Below are 21730 nucleotides of genomic sequence, written 5' to 3'. Positions count from 1 at the left end.
TTCCGGGTCTCCCACGTGGGTGCAGGGGCCCTCATCTTCCGCTGCTTTCCTGGGGCGTCGGCAGGGAGCTGGATCCGAAGTGGAGCAGCGGGACATCAACCGGCTTAAGCCCCTCCTCCACAGGGCTGGCCCCAGCGCATTCTATTTCGCTTTCCATTTGTCTCCAGGTGTGCTCCTATGTCCTCCGTGGTTTAACCCATAAACTCTTAACTCTACGGTGCTTAATTTCCCAAGTCCGGGGACTCCAACTTTCCTTGTTTTCTATTTCTGATTGAATTCCCTAACGGTTAGTGTAGCAACGAACGTGGCGAGACTGCATCCCGGAGCAGACATTCCTGCAGCTGCTTCACAAAGTTGGAACGAGGAGCAAAGGAAGAGCGACTGGGCAGGCAAGACCAACGGCGGCTCTCACCGAGCCCCTTTCACGGGGAAGACGCCCCGCAGCCCCGGGGGCTCTGTCCGCCCGCCCGCCCGGCCCCGGCCCGGCCCGGCCCCGGCCCGCTCCCTCCGGCCCGGCCCCGCACCTCTCCTCCGCCCGATGGTCCACTCCCGCTTCCACAGGAGGACGTGCGGCTCGCCCTCGTCCGCGCCCAGGCGGCGGAGCCTCCCCCAGGGCTGCTGCTGCGGCGGCTGCTCGCCTCGCTCGGGCCGCTCCATCGACTTCACATCTGACGAGACCCCGGAAGCGTCCGCTGAGGACCCTCCGGCCGCGGAGGCAGAGGCTCAGGGCCGCTGCTCCTCCCCCGCGGGCCTGCCTCTGGCTGCCCACGCCCACGCCGCCCCGGGCCAGGCGAGACACCCGCGGGCTCCCCGCCACGGCCGCGGCCGTGTCCTCCCGCCGGCCCTCCCGGCCCCCTCGCCCGCCCCGCTTACCCCCCGCCCCGCGCCGAACCCGGAACCGGCGGCGCCGCCGCTGCTGTCAACAGACATTGCGGAGCCCTCAGCTGATCCGCGGGCGGGGCCAGCCGGCATCCAAGGCCTGCGATTGGCTGCCGCCGGCGCCCACCGAGAACGACGGCTAGAGCGGAGCCGAGAGGGCCACCGAGAGCGGGCGTGTGTGTGGTTCGGAGCGTGCGCTGACGCGAGGCTGCGGGCGGTGACGCCATCTTTGGTGCTGGCCGGGAGGACTTCATCTCCGGGGATCACGGAAGTAGTGCTGGTCAGCGCCATGTTACATTGGGGCAAAAGGGACGGACGTCCGAGTCCCAGAGCCTCCTTTGAAATGCAGATGTCTGTTGTGTACGGAAGTCCGTCTTGCCTTTAACGTGGGGGATGTTGGAGGAAACCATTTTCGGAGGTCATTCTCACCCGCTGGGTCACAGACGGGCGCCCTGAGGGAGCCCCGGGCCAGTGCGGGAGCCGCGGGTCGGAGTTAAAATAGCAGTTACGCCTTGGAGGGCGGCTTGGCAGGGTCTTTCCATTTTAAACACCTGTTTCCCGCGACGCAGCAGCTCCAGCGTGGACTCCAGGCATTCCTGCGTGTGCTCCAGGGGTGCTCAAGGACGCGCCGCGGGGTGCACCACGCGGAGCCGCACGCCGGTGGCAGAACGCGAGTCGGTGCGGCGGGCACCCGCTTCTGTGAAACAAACTTCACGCACACGTAGAAACGTGTGTGTATGCGTGTACCGTGAAGGGACTCCAAGAACTCCGTGGAAAATGAAATTAAAAGATAAGCTTGCCTTGGCGGGCGCTAGATTCTTTAAAATCCATGTAGCGCTTTTTCTAATTTACTCACCTATTTGAAAGGCAGAGTTACAAAGAGACAGAAGGAGGTCTTCTGTGCCCTGGTTCACGCCCCAGCCGGAGCAGGAGCCAGGAGCTTCTTCCGGGTCTCCCATTCAGGGGGCAGGCCCCAAACTTCTGAGCCAACTTCTGCTTTTCAGGGAACTGGGTCAGAAGTGGGGCAGCCAGAACAGGAGCCAGCACCCGTGTGGGATGCTGACTTCACAGCTGGCTGCTTAACCCACTGCGCCACTCCGCTGGCCCGCGTGGCGTTTTTTACGATTTTTCCGCGGACTTTTGAAACCCTCCTTGTATATGTACAAATAACTTTCTATGTTTATAAAAGTATATCTGCAGCATAAGTATCTGGTGTAGCAGTTAAGATGACTGCGTCCATGGAGCGCCTGGGTTGGGGTCCCGACTGCTGACTCTGCTTCTTGGGCTCTGGCCTCCTGCTGGTGCACACCCTGGAAGGCCACAAGTGAGGGCTCAAGAAGTTGAGCCCCTGCCTTTCACTCGGAAGAACTGGTTGAGTTCAAGGCTCCTGGCTTTTACTTAGCCATGATTTGCTGAATTTGGGGAGTGAACCAGTGAAAGGGAAGTCTCTCTCTGCCTTTCAAATAAATAACATTGAATTTAAAACACATTGTAAGAAGTGTGTCTGTGTGTATACACACACATGTATATATACACAAAGAAAACGCAGTGGCTGCCGTGGGACACAGACTACAAATACACGGAGTGATAGTAACTTGCCTTTCACTATATGCTCTTGTGCAGCACTTGAGGATGGAACCTGGTCTGAGGAACGCACTATCAGGTGATTTTGTCATTGTGCGGATATCAGAGTATACTTAAATGTAAGTTGTATAGTAGGGCCGGCACTGTGGCATAGCAGGTAGGGCTGCCACCTGCAGTGCCGGCATCCTAGATGGTTGCCAGTGTGAGTCCCGGCTGCTCCACTTGCGATCCAGCTCTCTGCTATGGCCTGGGAAAGCAGTAGTTCTTTTATTTATTTGAAAGTCAGAATTACACACAGAGAGAAGGAGAGGCACAGAAAGAGAGGTCTTCCATCCAATGGTTCACTCCCCAGTTGGCCACAACGACCAGAGCTGTGCCGATCTGGAGCCAGGAGCCTCTTCAAGGTCTCCGACATGGGCACAGGGGCCCAAGGACTTGGGCCATCCTCTGCTGCTTTTCCAGGCCATAGCAGAGAGCTGGATTGGAAGTGGAGCAGCCAGGTCTCGAATCAGTGCCCATATGGGGTGCCGGTGCTTCAGGCCAGGGTGTAAACCCACTGTTTCACAGTGCTGGCCCCAATAAATAAATCTTTTTTTAAAAAAATGGTATAGCCTGTTTATGTTTGGACATTGTAGGCAACTGTAATAAAGTGGTATTTGTGTATCTAAATATGAAAATATAGAAAAGGTACAGTTGGAAATTTTCAACTGTTATAATCTGGGGGACCACTGTCTATTATTAAGTGATGCATGACTGTGCTTATCATCTTCTGAGTTCCACCACAGAAACAGAACCGGTTGGATGATGGGGAACTTCGTTGAGACCCATCAATTACACGTGCATGGGCCCATAGTGCACTTCATTTGTTAGAGACTGAGTTTCTGGATCAGAAGCAATGCTGTGTGGAATACCATGACAATGAATAAGTCGTTTGGTAAACCCACAAATGGTAGGTTTGGCAGAAGTCTTATATGTAGGGGAGCCAAATCTGCAACTAGCCTTGCGTGTCCATTACAGTAAGAACCAAATACTGCATCTTCCACACTAGAAGCAGTCCAAGGTGATCAACCAGCCGCAAGGTAGCCGGCTGCTCATCTTGGGGAGTAGCAGCTGACTGGGGACTCAGTGTTAGTCATCGCCACTGGCAGACTGGCACTCACACATGGTACGTGTTGCCAAGTTCATGCAAAACTTCCATCCCTGCCCCCATGGCCACTTTGCTCACGAATTTATCAGCAAGAACAGAATAGCTAATTGCTATCCACAGACAGGTAATCCTATCCACTTGACTATTTAATCCTCCTCTCCTAGGTTCACCGTGTGGTATATGGGACACAAATATCTTCACATATTTTTGCCAAGATCTGTCCATTCACTGTATCGTTTGGGTTTTTCACCTATATGAATTCTCTAATTAGGAATATGGCGAGATTTTCCACTAAAGAATTTTGTACATTCCTTTTTTTACACGCACAAGATTTCTCTACTGTATGATTTCTTCAGTGAATAATAAGCTGTTCCTGGAGGGCCGGGCTCCACAGCCTCTAACCTGACCCAGCTGTTCCTGGGTGTCTGGGGCCAAGAACACTACAGCCAACCTCCCCCCAGCAGGGCATGGGCCCTCTGAATGTCTCTCATGCCCAGTGGGCCTGGAAAGGACCACCAGGCCTCTACCTCCAACTCCCAAAGTGGCTGCGGGGCCCCGATCCTTGGGGCCACCTCCCATATGGTCCTTGGGGCCCACCTCCCATATGGGGGATGGGAAGAAGATGTTGCTTCTTGGAGACAAAAGCAAAAACAGAAACAACTAAAAAAAATAAGCTGTGATGTCTGAGAGAAGACTTTGTTACAGTCACTGCACTCACAGGATTTCTGTCTGTGCGTGCTCCTTTGTCTCTCCCTCTCTCTGTGTGACTCTTTCAAAATAAATCTTTAAAGAAGTTTTTTAAGAAGATTTGTCTGCTGTACAATGAGCTGAGACTTTTGCTGATGACTTTCCTATATTCACTACACGTATCTTAGTCCTGCATGAGTTTCTTCACAGTTGATAAAAAGAAATGACTTCTCACAGCCATTAAACTTACCAAGCTTCTTGCTTCCATAATTTCTACTCTGAGTAAATAAATCTAACAAATGCTTTAAATGTTTTCCGTTTGAGACACACTTACTTGGTCTTTGCTTTAACGGTGCAAGGTTGACATCGGATTGAACTATGTCCCACTTGCATCAACTTCAAGGACTTCTGATCTCTTCAGCCTACTTCGGATTCTTGGTGCCAATTAATTTTCATAACCATCAACTTCTAAGTATTCTAGAAAGGAGAATAAAGACCATGTTTTATGAATTCCTCAATAACTGTGAACTAGATGACCTAGAACTGTAGACATAATCCATACACAACTATATGCTTTTGTCTGGAAATTAAAAGTGAAACAATACTGTCATTGGAAATGAGGTAGAAAAGCAATAATAAAAAGGCTTTCATTGCCTAGGCTGTTAGAAGCCATGATATAATAATCTGTCCTGGGGAAAGGTAGGGTTTCATTTGGGAATATCATCAACATCAAAAGAAGCAAAAAGAAAAAGTTTTACTAAAAGGTAGGGAGTGATGAATTCTAGATTACTTCTTTGAGTATGGGCATACAAGGAACAGACTATCACAAGAGGAAATTGAGGGGGCCAGCACTGTAGTGTAGCAGGAAAAACCACCGACTGCAGTGCCTGCATCCCACATGGGCGCCGGTTCGAGTCCCAGCTGCTCCACTTCCAATCCAGCTCTCTGCGATGGCCTGGGAAAGCAGTAGATGGCCCAAGTCCTTGGGCCCTGAATCCATGTGGGAGACCCAGAAGAAGCTCCTGGCTCCTGGTTCCTGGCTTCAGATCGACGCAGCTCTGGCCATTGCCACCATCTGGGGAGTGAATCAGTGGATGGAAGACCTCTCTCTCACTCTCGCTCTGCCTCTGTTAGTCTGCCTTTCAAATAAATAAATAAATAAATATTAAAAAAAAAAAAAAAGGAAATTGAGGGGCAAATAGAAAAGACGGCCATAGTATAAAATAGTAATTGGGAGGCCTTTAACAAGAGAGAAAGAAAACCAGAGTCATTGAAAGAGATGCTGGACGGCGAGGGACACTGAGGCCACACCCCCATGCCCACTCCTCACAAGTAGCCCTGGGGCCAGGAGCCCTTGAAAGTCTGTTTCCCAGAGTTCTACATTTCATGTAGATAAGTCATCACAAATTCAAATGACCAAACATGCACAGATACGTAGCATTGGGAATGAGAAAATGGAGATAACGAGATTAAAGATAGAAAGAAAATTCAGTGCATAGCTTTTACCTGATTTGATACTGATAGGTTTCACATTATCACAGTGTGAATTACTTACAGGCAGTACTTAGCCATAATTAAGCTGAGATAGAAAAGTCATAGAGCAATAACTTGATTAAAAAATGAAAACTTTTTCAGATCTACCCTTTCACAATCCCCAAAATCGCATATTTTAACTCATGGATTTTTTTATTCATTTTAAAATTCCAGCTACAGACTGTTGTAGTAAACATAGAAGTCTCATATTATAAATCCACGGTATCTCAGATATTATGTATCTCCTATAAAGATTTATTTCTTTGAAAGGCAGAGAGAGAATGAATAAATATATTTTCCATCCACTAGTTCATGCCCCAAATGCCTGCAGCAGCTGGGGCTGGGCCAGGCCAAAGCCAGGGCCTTCCACCGGGGTGGCTGCAGCCCAAGCACTTGGGCCATGACCTGCTGCCTCCCAGGGTGTGCACTAGCAGGAAAGTAGATCAAAAGTAGAGGAGCCAGTACTCAAGTCAGCACTGAGATATGGGATGGTGGCTTAACCTGCTGCACCGCAGTGTTGGCCACTTGGACGTTATATCTAAGCACTTGGGCCATCTTCCACATTGTTAAAAATTATATTTGTTCATATTTGCTTTTAACTATTTTTAAAAGATTTATTTATTTATTTATTTATTTGAGGCAGATTTAGAGAGAGACAGAGAGAGGGGAAGAGACAGAAAGAGGTTTTCCATCCACTGGTGAGTTGTCTGATGTGTAACAAGGTATGAATTCCGGAAAGAGGCTTTGCTACATTCATTGCATTCAAAAGATTTCTCTGGGGGTCGGCATTGTGGGGTAGTGGGGTAAGTGCCACTTGCGATGCCCACATCCCATGTGGGTGCTGGTTTGCGTTGCAATGGCCAGAGCTGGGCTGATCTGAAGCCAGGAGCAAGGAGCTTCTTCCCGAAGAAGTGCAGGAGCCCAAGCGCTTGGGGCATCTTCTACCGCTCTCCCAGGCCATAGCAGAGAGCTGGATAGGAAGTGGAACAGCCAGAGCAGAGCAGCCTGAAGTGGTGCACCCAGGACACGAATCTGCACCCATATGGGATGCCAGCACCACAGGCAGAGGCTAAGCTTACTATACCACAGCACTGGCCCCCTGTTTTAACAAAGCAAAAAGAACATGAGGTTATCAGCTGCTCATTAGTTGTGTACATCTTTCATGCTTATCAGTCTCATTCCCTCAGCCACCCCTCCTCATCAATATTCACTGTCTCCCATTCAGTGTTACCTGAAGCTCTATTACTCTTACCCTGCAGGGAGTGATGTTTTCTGTTTTATTTTTAATTTGCATTAATGATATATAAGATGCAGTATTGTCCTAATTACTTTTAAAACTCAATATCATAGTTTGAGAATGGCCTAAATATGAGGCTTGAAAGAAAATGTTCTAGTCCTGGCTGCTCCACTTCCGATCCAGCTCTCTGCTATGGCCTGGGAAAGCAGTAGAAGATGGCCCAAGTTTTTGGGCCCCTGCACCCGCGTGGGAGACCTGGGAAGAAGCTCCTGGCTCCTGGCTTCGGAACGGCACAGCTCCAGCCGTTGTGGCCAATTGGGGAATGAACCAGCAGATGGAAGACCTCTCTGTTGCTATGTCTCTCTGTAACACTGTCTTTCAAATAAATAAAATAAATCTTACAAAAAAAAAAAAACCCGCTGCCTGCAATGCCAGCTTTCCATATGGACGCTGGTTTCTGTTCCTGTTGCTCTGCTGCCATAAAGCCCTCTATTAATGGCTTGGGAAAAGCAGCAGATGGCTCAAGTGTCTAAGTGTCTGGGCTCCTGTCACCCACTTGAGAGACCTGGATGACTCTCCTGGCGCCTGGCTCACTTCTGGACATTGGATTCAAGATTCATATTCTCTCTCTCTCTCTCTCTTTCTCTCTCTCTCTTCTCTTTCTCTCTCTCTCCCCCTCTCCCTCTCTCCCTCCCCCCTTCTCTCTCTCTCTCCCTCCTTCTCTCTCTTTCTCTCCTTCCCTCCCTCTTCCTGTGTCTTTGACTTTCAAATAAATCAATCAATCTTAAAAAAAAAAAGGTGGGGAATAAAACATGCCATGTTGGAATGTCTTGATTTGACTCCTGATTCCAGATCCAACCCATTACTCCAGATTCCTGCTAATGCAGCTCCTGGGCGGAGGTGTTGAGGGCTCAGCCGATTAGATTCCTGTTGCCCACTTCAGGGACTTGGACTGAGTTCCCAGCCACTGGTTTCAGCATTGCAGATATTTGGGGAGTGAACAACCAGTGAATGGAAACTTTAGCTCTCAAATAAAAAATTATTTTAAGTAAAAGTTGGGAATGGAGATGAGATGATTATAGACTCAATCTATTTATGTGGCAGATGCGAAACAGAAAGCAGAAACTGTAGGGGCACCTGAAGTCTGGAGTGGGAAAAATTGGCATTAGAGGGAAGACTCATTTGTAACTTTATGGCCTTTAAATCCCAGAAGTCAAGGCATTTTTTATTTATTTATTTATTTATTTATTTATTTTTTTTTTTGACAGGCAGAGTGGACAGTGAGAGAGAGAGACAGAGAGGGAAAGGTCTTCCTTTTGCCGTTGGTTCACCCTCCAATGGCCGCCGCTGCAGCCGGCGCACCGCGCTGATCCGATGGCAGGAGCCAGGATCCAGGTGCTTTTCCTGGTCTCCCATGGGGTGCAGGGCCCAAGAACCTGGGCCATCCTCCACTGCACTCCCTGGCCATAGCAGAGAGCTGGCCTGGAAGAGGGGCAACCGGGACAGAATCCGGCGCCCCGACCGGGACTAGAACCCGGTGTGCCGGCGCCGCAAAGTGGAGGATTAGCCTAGTGAGCCGCGGCGCCGGCCCAAGTTAAGCATTTTTTAAACTGTATTTTCTCTTTTTGATTTTTTTGAAGATTTTATTTATGTATTTATTTGAGAGGTAGAATTACAGACAGTGAGAGGGAGAAGCAGAGAGAAAGTGTCGCTCCCCCTCTTCGTGGAGGAACGACACAGGACCCTGCGCTGTTCTTTTGTCTGCTCGGCCCTCCCCGGGTTTGCTGCTGGTTCTTCCCGGGTTGGCTGCCGACCCTTCCACCTCCGTGGAAGGGCGGTTCCCCCTGCCACATTCCCCACTTCCGCAGGGGAGCGGCACACCACCGGCCGGCTCTCTTGGGGGCTGCACAGGTGTTCCTTCAGATAGATGTTCCCCCTAGATGTTCCTGGTGCATGTTGTCTCTCTCCTCCTTTATAGTCCTCTTCCACCAATCCCAACTCGGCTGCCCACACGCCGAGTATGCTGCTCTCCTCCAATCAGGAGCAGGTCCTGCTGTTTATTGGTTGAACTGGAGGCAGCTGCATAGAAGCTGTTCACTCCTCTCCCAGCGCCATATTGTGGGAGAGCAGATGCATAGAATAAGTCTTAATTCCAGTAACTTAGTCTAGTCCGAGTTGCTCCCCACAGATCCCCCTTTCTTTTTATTTTTGGCGTTGATACGCGCCTGTCTTCGGTGCCCCGCGGCACACACTCTGCTCTGCTTGCTAGAGTTGCCCACAGGTGCTTACAAGTCCTATCAATCAGGCAAACCAAATCCGGGTCCTCTCTTCGCCATGTTGTGAGGAGGTTTTTAGGCGCTGATGCGTGCCTGTGTTCAGTGCCCTGCAGCACATGCTCTGCTCTGCTAGAACTGCCTGCAGGTGCTTACAAGCCCCAGCAATCAGGCAAACCGAATCCAAGCCTTCTCATTGCCGTATTGTGGGGAGACTTATTGATGTTAATTCGTGCCTGTCTTCGGTGACCTGCGGCGCATAAGCTGCTAGCTGCCTGCAGGTGCTCACCACCTCCCTAATCAGGCAGACCGAATCCAAGCTCTCTCATTGCCGTGCGTGTTGTGGGGAGGCCTTGTTTTTCTCTATTTCTCTATCTCCGGGCATTCCTATTTCTCCTATTTTACTTTATCTACCAGCATTCCTATTTCTCTCATTTTACTTCTAAACTTCTGTTTCTCTTATCCCTGCGGCTTCCCGGCGCCCGCCCCGAGGCTGCTTCTCCGCCCCTCGCCCCGCGGAGGTGTCCCGGCTCCGCGGTCTCCACGCCCTTAGCGTCCGTACCACGGCCTCACGCTAGCCCCGGGTTCCCTATCTATTTGTGCCCCACGCGCTCTCTCTGCACGTGGTGGTTTCCACGAGTCACACAGCGTAGCATACGTTTCCACCACCACCGGTATTCAATCCAAGTTCCCCGGACTAACCTGGCGAATTCCAACCTGGCAACCCACGTCTCTGCCTCTGGTTCCAGATTTTCGCCTTTTGCTCCCCGGGCTGACTTGAAGAATTCCAAGCTGGCTTACGTCTCCGCCTCGGCCTGCACTCGCGGCTTCATCCTCCCTAACATTTTTCTCTACCCGGTATGTTTCCCTAAATTTTCTTCCAACAATATTCCTCCCTCATTTCTCCTGGCTTCTCCCCACAGTCCATATCCGAGTCTGTTTGTTCTAGCTTTCACTTTCGCTTTCGACCTTAGAGATTTCTCCCGGCTTCCCCCCGTAGTCCGTATCCGAGTCTATGCCTAGGCTTTCAATAGCTTCTTCCAGCACCTTTTTCGTCCGGCTTTTCCCTAGGCTCTTTGCTAGTCTCTCTCTCTCCAGTATTTTCCCACTTCTTCCCGTTTCTTCCCTCCTAAGTTTCCTATCTGAGTCACGGCACCATTATGTCGCTCCCCCTCTTCATGGAGGAACGACACTAAACCCTGCCTAGGCTTCATATCCGAGTCACGGCACCATTATGTCGCTCCCCGTCTTCGTGGAGGAACAACACAGGACCCTGCGCTGTTCTTTTGTCTGCTCGGCCCTCCCCGGGTTTGCTGCTGGTTCTTCCCGGGTTGGCTGCCGACCCTTCCACCTCCGTGGAAGGGCGGTTCCCCCTGCCACATTCCCCACTTCCGCAGGGGAGCGGCACACCACCAGCCGGCTCTCTCGGGGGCTGCACAGGTGTTCCTTCAGATAGATGTTCCCCCTAGATGTTCCTGGTGCATGTTGTCTCTCTCCTCCTTTATAGTCCTCTTCCACCAATCCCAACTCGGCTGCCCACACGCCGAGTATGCTGCTCTCCTCCAATCAGGAGCAGGTCCTGCTGTTTATTGGTTGAACTGGAGGCAGCTGCATAGAAGCTGTTCACTCCTCTCCCAGCGCCATATTGTGGGAGAGCAGATGCATAGAATAAGTCTTAATTCCAGTAACTTAGTCTAGTCCGAGTTGCTCCCCACAGAAAGGTCTTCCATCTGCTGGTTCACCCCCCAAATGGCTGCTACGGCCAGAGCTACGCCGGTCTAAAGCCAGGAGCCAGGAGCTTCTTCTGGGTCTCCCACGCGGGTGCAGGGGCCCAAGCACTTGGGCCATCTTCTACTGCTTTCCCAGGCCACAGCAGAGAGTTGGATTGGAAGAGGAGCAGCCGGGACTAGAACCGGCACCCATATGGGATGCCGGCACTGCAGGCAGAAGATTAACCAAGTGAGCCACAGCACCGGCCCCCAAAATTTCATTTTCTCATTTCTGCTCTTTTTATTTGAAAGTTACAGAGAGGGAGACACAGAGAAAAAGAGAGAGAAGTCTTCTATTGGCTGGTTCACTGCCCAAATGGCGTTAATGGCTAGGGCTGGGACAGGACAAAGCCAGAAGCCAGGAGCTTCATCTGAGTCTCCCACATTGGTGCAGGGGCCCAAGGACTTGGTCCATCCTCCATTGCTTTCCCAGGCACATTAGCAGAGACACAGATTAGAAGTAGAACATCTGGTTCTCGAACTGGCACCCATATAGGATGCTGGTACTTCAGGCAAGAGCTTTATCCATTACACCACAGCGCCAATCCTGTAGTCAAGGCATTTTATGTTCTTCATGTGTATTATTGCATTCAACCTTCCAAGCAATTATATATTCTACTATTGTCCAAGGATATTGGGAAACTGAGGTCCTAAGAAGTAGTATCTGGCTGGTGCCACTAATCCTCTGCCTGCAGCGCTGGCACTCGGGTTCTAGTCCCGGGTAGGGCACCAGTTCTGTCCCAGTTGCTCCTCTTCCAGTCCAGCTCTCTGCTATGGCCCAGGAAGGCAGTGGAGGATGGCCCAAGTCTTTGGGCCCTGCACCCACATTGGAGACCAGGAGGAAGCACCTGGCATCTGGCTTTGGATCCGCGCAGTACACCGGCCGTGGCAGCCATTTGGGGGGTGAACCAACGGAAAAGGAAGACCTTTCTCTCTGTCTCTCTCTCTCACTAACTCTGCATGTCAAAAAAAAAAGTAGTGTCTAAATTGTATGTTTAGTAGGTGGCATATTTAAGCTGTGACCCTGGGCAGTGCCCACTATCTAAACCCCTGTGTTCTATTGACCTTTTATGCCCTCTATAGCAATTGTGTAGAAGTGAATCATCGGGGGCCGGTGCTGTGGTGTAGTAGGTTAATTCTTTGCTTGTGGCACTGGCATCCCGTATGGGCACCAGTTCGAGTCCCAGCTGCTCCTTTTCTGATCCAACTCCCTGCTAATGGCCTGGGAAAGCAGCAAAAGATGGTCCAAGTACTTGGGGCCCTGCACCCATGTGGGAGATCCAGAGGAGGCTCTGGCTCCTGGCTTCGGGTCAGCCCAGCTCTGGCCATTGTAGTCATTTGGGGAGTGAAGCAGCGTTTGGAAGACCTCTCTCCTTCCTTCTCTCTGTCTTTTACTTTGCCTCTCAAATAAATAAATCTTAAAAAAATGTGAACCACTAGAGGAAGTGGTAGAGGGACTGGACATGAATTCAAATAGAGAGTATTGAAACAAGAACAGAAAATGGTTACAAACTGTACATCAGAAAATGGGTAGGAAAGATGACAGGTTTCTAGCATGAGAGACTGAAAGAATGTTGGTTCCAGTGATAAAACGGAACAGAAAGCCGAGATCAGATTGTCAGGTTGTGAAGGCAGAAGTAATGCTCAGTGGAGCCAGTTTACTTCAAAATTATACAAAGCCTGTGTATTTTTTTTTCCAAATTGGCCCATTGAAGAATCTAGGAAATAGTAGACAAGCATTATGCCTCCTTAATCAATACTCTCAATTTTGATTAAATCTTCATCCTTTCTCTTCCTCCATTTTTATTTTCTCTCTCTCTCTCCATCCTTCCTTTTCTTTGCTTTCTCTTAAAAGTTTTCACTTTCTTGTGACTTGGGACCTTTAATCCTGGCTGTCCTGCTGAATACAGGGTTTCCTTTCAAGTAGGATAGACACAAGTAGCTATACACTGTAATCTTCAATTTCAGAGGGGCTACTTTCCCCTAGCATCAATGAATACAATCTTGAGGTGATGGTTAGTGTAAATTATTTTCATTTTATTTGAAAGGCAGAGAGAAAGAAAATATTCTATCCACTGGGTAACTCCTCAAATGCCTACAACAGCTGGAAAAGTCCAAAGTCAGGAGCCTGCAACTCAACCTGAGTCTTCCATGTGGGTGGCAGGGACCAGGTACTGGAGTCACCATCTGCTGTCTCCAAGAGTGTGCATTAACAGGAAGTTAGACCTTCAGTGGGGACACTGAGACTAGAACCAGGCACTCCAGCAAGGGATGTGGGCATCCCAATGGTGTCTTAACCATAGTACCAAACACCCACCCTAATTTTATATGTCAATTTGAGTGGGCCACATGCATGGCACCCAGATTACACTCCTAGGAATATCTGAGGTTGTTTCTGGAAGAGATTACCATCTGAATTGGTTAGTAGAGTGTCCTCCCACTCCCAGGATGTGGCTGGATATCATCCAGTGAGTTGAAGGACTCAGTAGAAAGAAAGACTGGAAGGAGGAATTCACCCCTTTCGTCTGCCTCACTGAGCTGGCATAGTTGAGATTTGCTCCCCTCTTTTCTCAGGCCTTTGGATTTGCACTGAATTAGTCCACTGTTTCTCCTGGGTCTCTAGCTTACAGACAACAAACCATGGAACTTCTCCGCCTCCATAGTTACTTGAGCCAATTCCCCATAATAAATCTAAATCTCTCTCCTCATATACCTAGCTAAGCACTTAGTATACTACTCCCTTAGGCCTGAAAAGATTAAAGGAGACCCCAGTTTAGTTCATAAAAATTATAGGCCATTTCTTTCTGTGCAGTCTCACCCAGGTGAGCTAAGGGTGGGACATAGCATTATTTTTTAATTAATTAATTAATTTTTAAGGCATACAAATTTCATAAGCACAACTTTAGGAATATAGCTATTCTTCCCACCATACCCTCTCTCCCACTCAAACTCCCACCCCTTCTCTTCCCTCTCCCCTTCCCAGTGCCATTCTCCATTAAGATTCATTTTCAATTAACTTTGTATACAGAAGACCAACTCTATACTAAGTAAAAATTTCAACAATTTGCACACACACACATATACACACACACACACACAATTTGAGAACTAATTTTACAGTTAACTCTCACACACTTGATCTTAGCCAAAAGGTCGAGAAGCAATTAACTCTCATACTATAACTCATTGAGGACAGAAGTCCTGCATTGGAAGTTAGTACACAGTGAGTCTTTTTTTTTTTTTTTTGACAGGCAGAGTGGACAGTGAGAGAGAGAGAGAGAGACAGAGAGAAAGGTCTTCCTTTTGCCATTGGTTCACCCTCCAATGGCCGCCATGGCCAGCACACTGCGGCTAGTGCACCGTGCTGATCTGAAGGCAGGAGCCAGGTGCTTCTCCTGGTCTCCCATGCAGGTGCAGGGCCCAAGGACTTGGGCCATCCTCCACTGCACTCCCTGGCCACAGCAGAGAGCTGGCCTGGAAGAGGGGCAACCGGGACAGAATCCGGCGCCCCGACTGGGACTAGAACCTGGTGTGCCAGCACCGCTAGGTGGAGGATTAGCCTAGTGAGCCACAGCGCTGGCCCACAGTGACTCTTGTTGTTAATTTAACAATTAACACTTTTAGGTATGATGTCACTGATCACTTGAGGTTCTTGACATGAACTGCCTAAGCTATGGAAGCCTTTTGAGTCCACAACCTCCATCAGTATTTACACAAGGCCATAAGCAAATTGGAAGGTCCCTCTTCCCTTTAGAGATGGCTCCTTCTTTCCACCAGAGTCTCACTCACAGAGATCCTTCATGTAGAATATTTTTTGCCACAGCATCTTGGCTTTCCATGCCTGAAATGCTCTCACAGGCTTTTCAGCCAGACCAGAAAGCCTTAAGGGCTGATTCTGAGGTCAGAATGTTACTTAAAGTGATTGTCATTCTATGAGTCTGCTGTGTGGACTGCTTCCCATGTTGGAGCATTCCCTCATTTTTTTTTTTTGAAAGGTAGAGTTATAGACAGTGAGAAAGAGACAGAGACAGAGAGAAAGGTCTTCCTTCCGTTGGTTCACTCCCCAAATGGCCGCCATGACCAGTGCTGCACCAATCCGAAGCCAGGAGCCAGGTGCCTCTTCCTTTTTTTTTTTTTATTTGACAAAGTTATAGACAGTGAGAGCCCTCATTTTTAATTCTATCTATTATAGTTAACTGATGCTTGATCCTATCTATATGTTCACTTTAACACTTAATATGATCACTTTAACACTTAAGATGGCATTTTTACCACCCGGCTTAATGGGATTTGGGGTCCCATGGCAAGTTTTAAAACTGTACTCATAGAAGTAAGTCCGTAGGAATGTATGCAGAACGATATAGCTTTATAGTTACAAACTTACTCCTCCCTCTCATTCCCACTTTTTTTTTAATTGAGATCCATCTCTTGTGCACATTTTACAATCTTTTATGTTTTATTGTGGTGAGTTTGATTACAATGTGTCATGGTGAAGATCTTTTCTGGTCATGTCTATTAGGAGTTCTATGTGCTTCCTGTACTTGGATGTACCTTTCTTTCTCCAAATTAGAGAATTTTTCTGGTATTATTTCACTAAAAGGGCCTTCTAATCCTTTTTCTCTTTCCATGCCTTCAGGAACTCCTAGAACCCAGATGTTGGGTTGATAGTATCCTGTAGATTACCAATAGTTTTTTTTTTAGTTTTCTAATTTCCTCTTCTTGGTTTTGGTTTGACTGTATAATTTCCTGTGCTTTTTCTTCTGAGATATTCTTTCTTCTGCTCCACAGATTCTGTTCTTTAGGCTTTCCCCTGCATTTTTTATTCTACTGAATTCATTTCATTTTTATTTAAGATCTTGATTTTGTGGGAGAAATTTTCTTTCATGTCACATTTGGATTTCAGTAGTTTGTGCATTTGCTTCTGATGACTTCTTTGTAATCTTATTATCAATTTTTTGAATTCCATTTCTGGTATTTCTTCAATCTCATCATCTTCACCATCTAGTATTGTTGCATTCTTTTGAGGGTGTCATGTTGTCTCCTTTATTCTTGTTTCTTGAATTGGTGTGTTTATTATTTGGCATTTGTGGAGATATTCATCAATTTCTTTTTTCTTTTTCTTTTTTTTTGCTGTGGCAGCTTTTATCTCGATACTATTCCTCTGTAGTTAAGTGGAGTGTCTGCTTTCAGTGAGTATCTAGAGGCTTGTAGTGGGTGTGGCCAGGGAGCTTTTCTCAGTTCTCCAGGATGAATGTCATGTCTAAGGTGACACCATAAATCTCTTATTTTTTGAGATTTATTTTATTTATTTGAAATACAGTTATAGAGAGAGGTAGAGACACAGAGAAAGAGAGGTCTTCCACCTGCTGGTTCACTTCCCAGATGGCTGCAATGGCCGGAGCTGTGCCAATCTGAAGCCAGGAGCCAGGAGCTTCTTACAGGTCTCCCACACAGGTGCAGGGGCCCAAGTCCCACAGTGACTGCCCAAAGCCCCAGCCACTCCATGAGTCTTCCCACACAGCCTCAGCTTTTTTCAGTCTCAGCATACAAGCCTCCCACAGTCAGGAGCACCCAGCCCTCTGTTAGTTCTCCCCACCAGTCAGGGTCTCCACTCGGCTGGTTGCTGGGCATGGGCAAAAGCTGGCACAGCCATTGTACAAGTCCAAAATGGCGCCTGCTCTACCGGCTTGTTACAGGATGCTCTAGGCTCTTCCTGCAGCTTTATCACCAATGGCTTGGGCTGCTGCAGTCTGGTCTCACCTCACTCTCCAATGCTGGTGCGTAGGCCCTCAGCTGCTGGGGTCCTGAGTTGTGGGCGTCCACACCCTCCGGTAGGTCCACTGTCCCTCTAATTTGCGTAATTTCCTCTGTCATTTTCTCCCTAACTCTGCCCTGAGACTGCACGCTCTCCACTTTTTTCAGATTATCTCCTAGACTACAGCAGTGAGCTCCCTCCCTACTCCGCCATCTTGGAAGCTCTCCTCTGCATTAATTCTTAACAACAGTTGGAGTGTAAGACACATTTCTCCTTATGTCTAGGTGTATCTGGATCACATGTTGGAAACTGGAAAGAATTCAGATTTAGTTTAGAATATTTGGTTGAAAGTCCGTTTATTTTTAAGATGTCCCAATGAGCACACTCACACAAATTAATCCATTAAATGGTTTACTAAGTAAACTGTGGGTACACAGATTTTCTGCTCAAATACACACAGAAGGAAGTGTCAGCAATAGGTCTGAGCTAGCACAGCTCTCCCGCCTCCAGTCAGTGGCAACAAACGCCCGAAGTTTACATAAGGCAGCTGTTTTCAGTTAGCTGTTTGCCCCATGCTTGTATGTGAAGCCTGGCTGGTTCCAGATCTCAGACATCAACATCTTTTGACACATTCTGCTTCCTACATATTTTATACAACTGGACACAATGCGTCCAACTTGTGGATGCCCTCAGAGAGCTGCTTCACAATCACTGTGGTTTGGGGATAAACCTGCACTGCCATTCGAAAGGCACCATTGATAACACTGCGCTGTTCAAACACTCCCTTTACATAATCACTCTCTAAGGAATACTAAAAATTAATCCTTTTCCTCCCCCTCCCCTTATTGCAGTTTGGGTTTGATTTGTTGTTGTTGTTTTTTTTTTGTGTGTGTGTGTGTGTGTTTTTTTTTTTTTTTTTTTTTTGACAGGCAGAGTGGACAGTGAGAGAAAGAGACAGAGAGAAAGGTTTTCCTTTTTGCCGTTGGTTCACCCCGCAATGGCTGCCATGGCTGGCGCGCTGCGGCCGATACACTGCGCTGATCCGAAGGCAGGAGCCAGGTGCTTCTCCTGGTCTCCCATGGGGTGCAGGGCCCAAGGACTTGGCCCATCCTCCACTGCCCTCCCGGGCCACAGCAGAGAGCTGGCCTGGAAGAGGGGCAACCGGGAAAGAATCCGGCGCCCTGACCGGGACTAGAACCCGGTGTGCCGGCGTCGCTAGGTGGAGGATTAGCCTATTGAGCCGCGGCGCTGGCCTGATTTGATTTTTGTATGTATTTTAATAATATGAATGATTTAAATGAGAACCTCAAGTTAGAAATGTCCCTTTACTTACATTTTTCTCTTTCTTTCATCTTAGAAGTGAATGCTTGCTTCTACATGTAGCTACATTCTTTTGCTGCCTATCTTTAATGATTTAGGTATTATTAAGTCAGTTTTGTGTTCCCACATGTATTCAGTCTTGGCATTCTGCTAAGAGTCTGAGAGCCAAAGAATAATCAAATCTACCTAACGGGCCAGCGCTGTGGTGCAGCAGGTTAACAGCCTGGCCTGTGGCGCCAGCATCCCATGTGGGTGCTGGTTCATGACCTGGCTGCTCCATTTCTGATCCAGCTCTCTGCTGTGGCCTGGGAAAGCAGTGGAGGATGGCCCAGGTCCTTGCGCCCCTACACCTGCGTGGGAGACCCGGAGGAAGCTCCTGGCTCCTGGCTTTGGATTGGTGCGGCTCCAGCCATCGCAGCCATCTGGGGAGTGAACCATTGGATGGAAGACCTCTCTCTCTCTCTTTCTGCCTCTCCTCTCTCTGTGTAACTCTGACATTCAAATAAATAAATACCAATTTAATCCCATCAAGGTGGCATGTACCAATGCCATCTCACTAGTCCAAGTGATCAATTTCAGTTCGCAATTGATCATAATGAAAGGACTAAGAGTCAAAGGGAGCACATAAGCAAGTCTAGTACCTGCTAACACTAACCGATAGAATAAATAAAGGGGAGAGTGATCCAACATGGGAAGTGAGATACTCAGCAGACTCATAGAATGGCGGATGTCCTAAATAGCACTCTGGCCTCAGAATCAGCCCTAAAGGCACTCGGATCTGGCTGAAAAGCCCATGAGAGTATTTCAGGCATGGAAAGCCAAGACACTCTGGCAAAAGATCTCTGTGAGTGAGATCTCAGTGGAAAGAACAGGTCTTCAAAGAAGGAGGTACCTTTCTCTGAAGGGAGGAGAGAACCTCCACTTTGACTATGACCTTGTCTAAACAAGATAAGAGTCGGAGAACTCAGAGGGCTTCCATAGCCTTGGAAACTCATGACTGGAGCATAGGGAGATTACTGATGCCATAGACAGGAGTGTCAATTGGTAAAGTCAACAACAGGAGTCACTGTGCACTTACTCCTCATGTAGGATCTCTGTCCTTAATGTGCTGTGCATTGAGATTTAATGCTATAACGAGTACTCAAATAATATATTTCACTTTGTGTTTCTATGGGGGTGCAAACTGTTGAAATCTTTACTTAATGCATACTAAACTGATCCTCTGTAAAAAATAAAAAAAAAATAAAAAAAAAAAAGAAAAGAAAAGAAACTATCAACTCCCAACTTGACTCTCACTGGGATTAAACATGACAATAGGTCTGATCTGATTTCATCATCATTAAAAAAAAATCATCTATTATTTTTCACTTTATGTTTCTGTGTGGGAGCAAACTGTTGAAATCCTTACTTAATGTATGCTAAACTGATCTTCTGTATATAAAGAGAATCAAAAATGAATCTTGATGTGAATGGAAGGGGAGAGGGAGTGGGAAAGGGGAGGGTTGTGGGTGGGAGGGACGGTATGGGGGGGAAGCCATAGTAATCCATTATTCGTACTTTGGAAACGTATATTCATTAAATAAAAGTTAAAAAAAAAATTAGAAATGAAAAAAATAAATAAATAAATAAATAAATCTTTAAAAAAAAACTACCTGAATACAACAAGTAACAACTGTCTTCTAAGTTGCAAAGATCTCTCACACAAAAATTATTAGATAGTGTCACCAAATTCACAGATTTGGCCCCAGAACAAATCCACTACTTATCCAGATAGGCTAGTTGATAAGGTTATGGTGTACGTGGTGTTGGAAGGGAAACTGTAAAAGAAAACAAACTTTAAATGGAATTTAGTTGAACTGCATTCTTTTGAGCTCACATTTACCAGTGCCTGTTTCTATGTTGCAGACAGATATCTCAAGATAAATAGAAATGTCTAACATCATGACAAGAGTGTCTCACTTCACTAAGTGACAAAGGTGCCACAAGAGAATCCAGATGGCAGAAACCACTTTACTCACATACATGTACAGATCATTACAGTATTATCACATAGAAACTACAGAGAACTTGAAATACTGTATTCTAATTGTGCCCTCTCAAAATACTTATTTCATTTTAATTCCTTATAGAGGACCAGAGTGATACATAGGTTTATTAACACAGAACAAAATATGCATAGTGTCTCCTGGAGAGCCCAGGATAGGAAGCCTGCATACAGATGTCCTTCAAAATGCTGACTGGGATGCAAATCCAACTAGAAGATTAAGAACCCTGCTGTGTAGCCTGATGGCAATTACTTCTTTTCAAATGAAGTTTACATGCCAATAGGAAAAAAAATATTTGGGTGAGAGAGGATAAAGGAAGGTGAAACTCTAGGGGAGACACTTAACAAATGATAAATCTACAATGGGACTCTGTGGTAGTCTATTTCAACTTAATTATTATGTTGCATGAGATTGTGAGTGAAGCAACTATGTTTAATCTTAGAAAAGTTGATTTTCTGTTTGGCACAGTATTTCCTATGAGAACTGATAGGAAAGGTGGTGTGCAGGATTTGAAGAAATCTCTACAGTAATTTTAAAAAAGATTTTGTTTTATTTGAAATGCAGAGTGACAGTGAAGTAGGCAGGCATACAGGTTAAAATCGATTAGGTTTGTGAGCTGGAAGACTACGCCTTCGCAACGCCCCTGTGTGACCTCATGCCCTGATACCTTAGCCACACCCCTGTGTGACCTCATGCTCCTAACTGGCCACACCTAGTGCCCACTGGCCAATCAGGTTAATTAACCATTTCCCTTTAGAAGTGGGTTAAAAGCCTGGGACACTTTGTGTCTGCCTTCACTTCTGTTTCCTGGCCTCTTGCCAGGTTGGGGCTGGCTGTAGCCCTGTGCCGCTAGGGTACATGGCCTTCGGGCCACCACCCTAGGCTTCCTGGCATAGATGCTCCTCCACGTGGCTGATTCCTGGTGCTCGGTATGAACCCAGATTTACCTCTCTCTCTCTCTTAAAGCTCTCACTCTCCTATGGATCTTTCACTCTAAATAAAAGCCTAAAATGTACCATGCTGCCTTGTGTATTCATGCCAGTATTTAGAATTCTCTAAATATTAGGCAGGAACCCTCTTGGGTTTATTAATATTGGGGATTTATTAATAAGCATATGGTGATATCACATGGCACCCCAAATTCTGGTAACATATGTGGCATTCCATATGGCGCTTCTGGAGAACTTTAAGGGGCCACATTTTGATATATATTTTAGGGGATCATTACCAATATCAACAGTATTGGGGGCCAGCTCCATGGCTCACTTGGCTAATCCTCTGCCTGCAGCGCCGGCACCCTGGATTCTAATCCTGGTTGGGGCACAGGATTCTGTCCCGGCTGCTCCTCTTCCAGTCCAGCTCTCTGCTGTGGCCCGGGAAGGCAGTGGAGGATGGCCCAGGTCCTTTGGCCCTGCACCCACATGGGAGACCAGGAGGAAACACCTGGCTCCTGGCTTCGGATCGGCGTAGCGGCCACTTGGGGGGTGAACCAACAGAAAAA

At 47.5% G+C, this 21730-nt stretch overlaps 1 protein-coding gene across 7 annotated transcripts in view; it reads right to left on the bottom strand.

Annotated features, from left to right (window-relative positions):
• The window catches only part of CHFR (checkpoint with forkhead and ring finger domains), a 43081-nt gene extending 42085 nt beyond the window's left edge, over positions 1-996 (bottom strand). For 4 of the 7 annotated variants that reach the window (XM_002722484.6, XM_002722485.6, XM_008250023.5 and 1 more), the window contains exons 1-2: positions 874-996; positions 525-668 (exon numbers count right to left, since the gene is read on the bottom strand). In XM_002722484.6, coding sequence (XP_002722530.3) covers positions 525-657 — 133 coding nt within the window. In that variant the 5' untranslated portion in view covers positions 658-668; positions 874-996. The other 3 variants (XM_070065701.2, XM_089323541.1, XM_089323540.1) reach the window with 3 other exon arrangements.
• Positions 997-21730: the final 20734 nt, after the last annotated feature.

This window comes from Oryctolagus cuniculus, chromosome 21 (assembly GCF_051225735.1).
Source record: "Oryctolagus cuniculus isolate XC-2025 breed Fujian yellow rabbit chromosome 21, ASM5122573v1, whole genome shotgun sequence".
NCBI lineage: Eukaryota > Metazoa > Chordata > Mammalia > Lagomorpha > Leporidae > Oryctolagus > Oryctolagus cuniculus.
The sequence above is the reverse complement of the archived record's forward strand: the minus strand, read 5'-3'. Positions and strand labels throughout refer to the sequence as shown.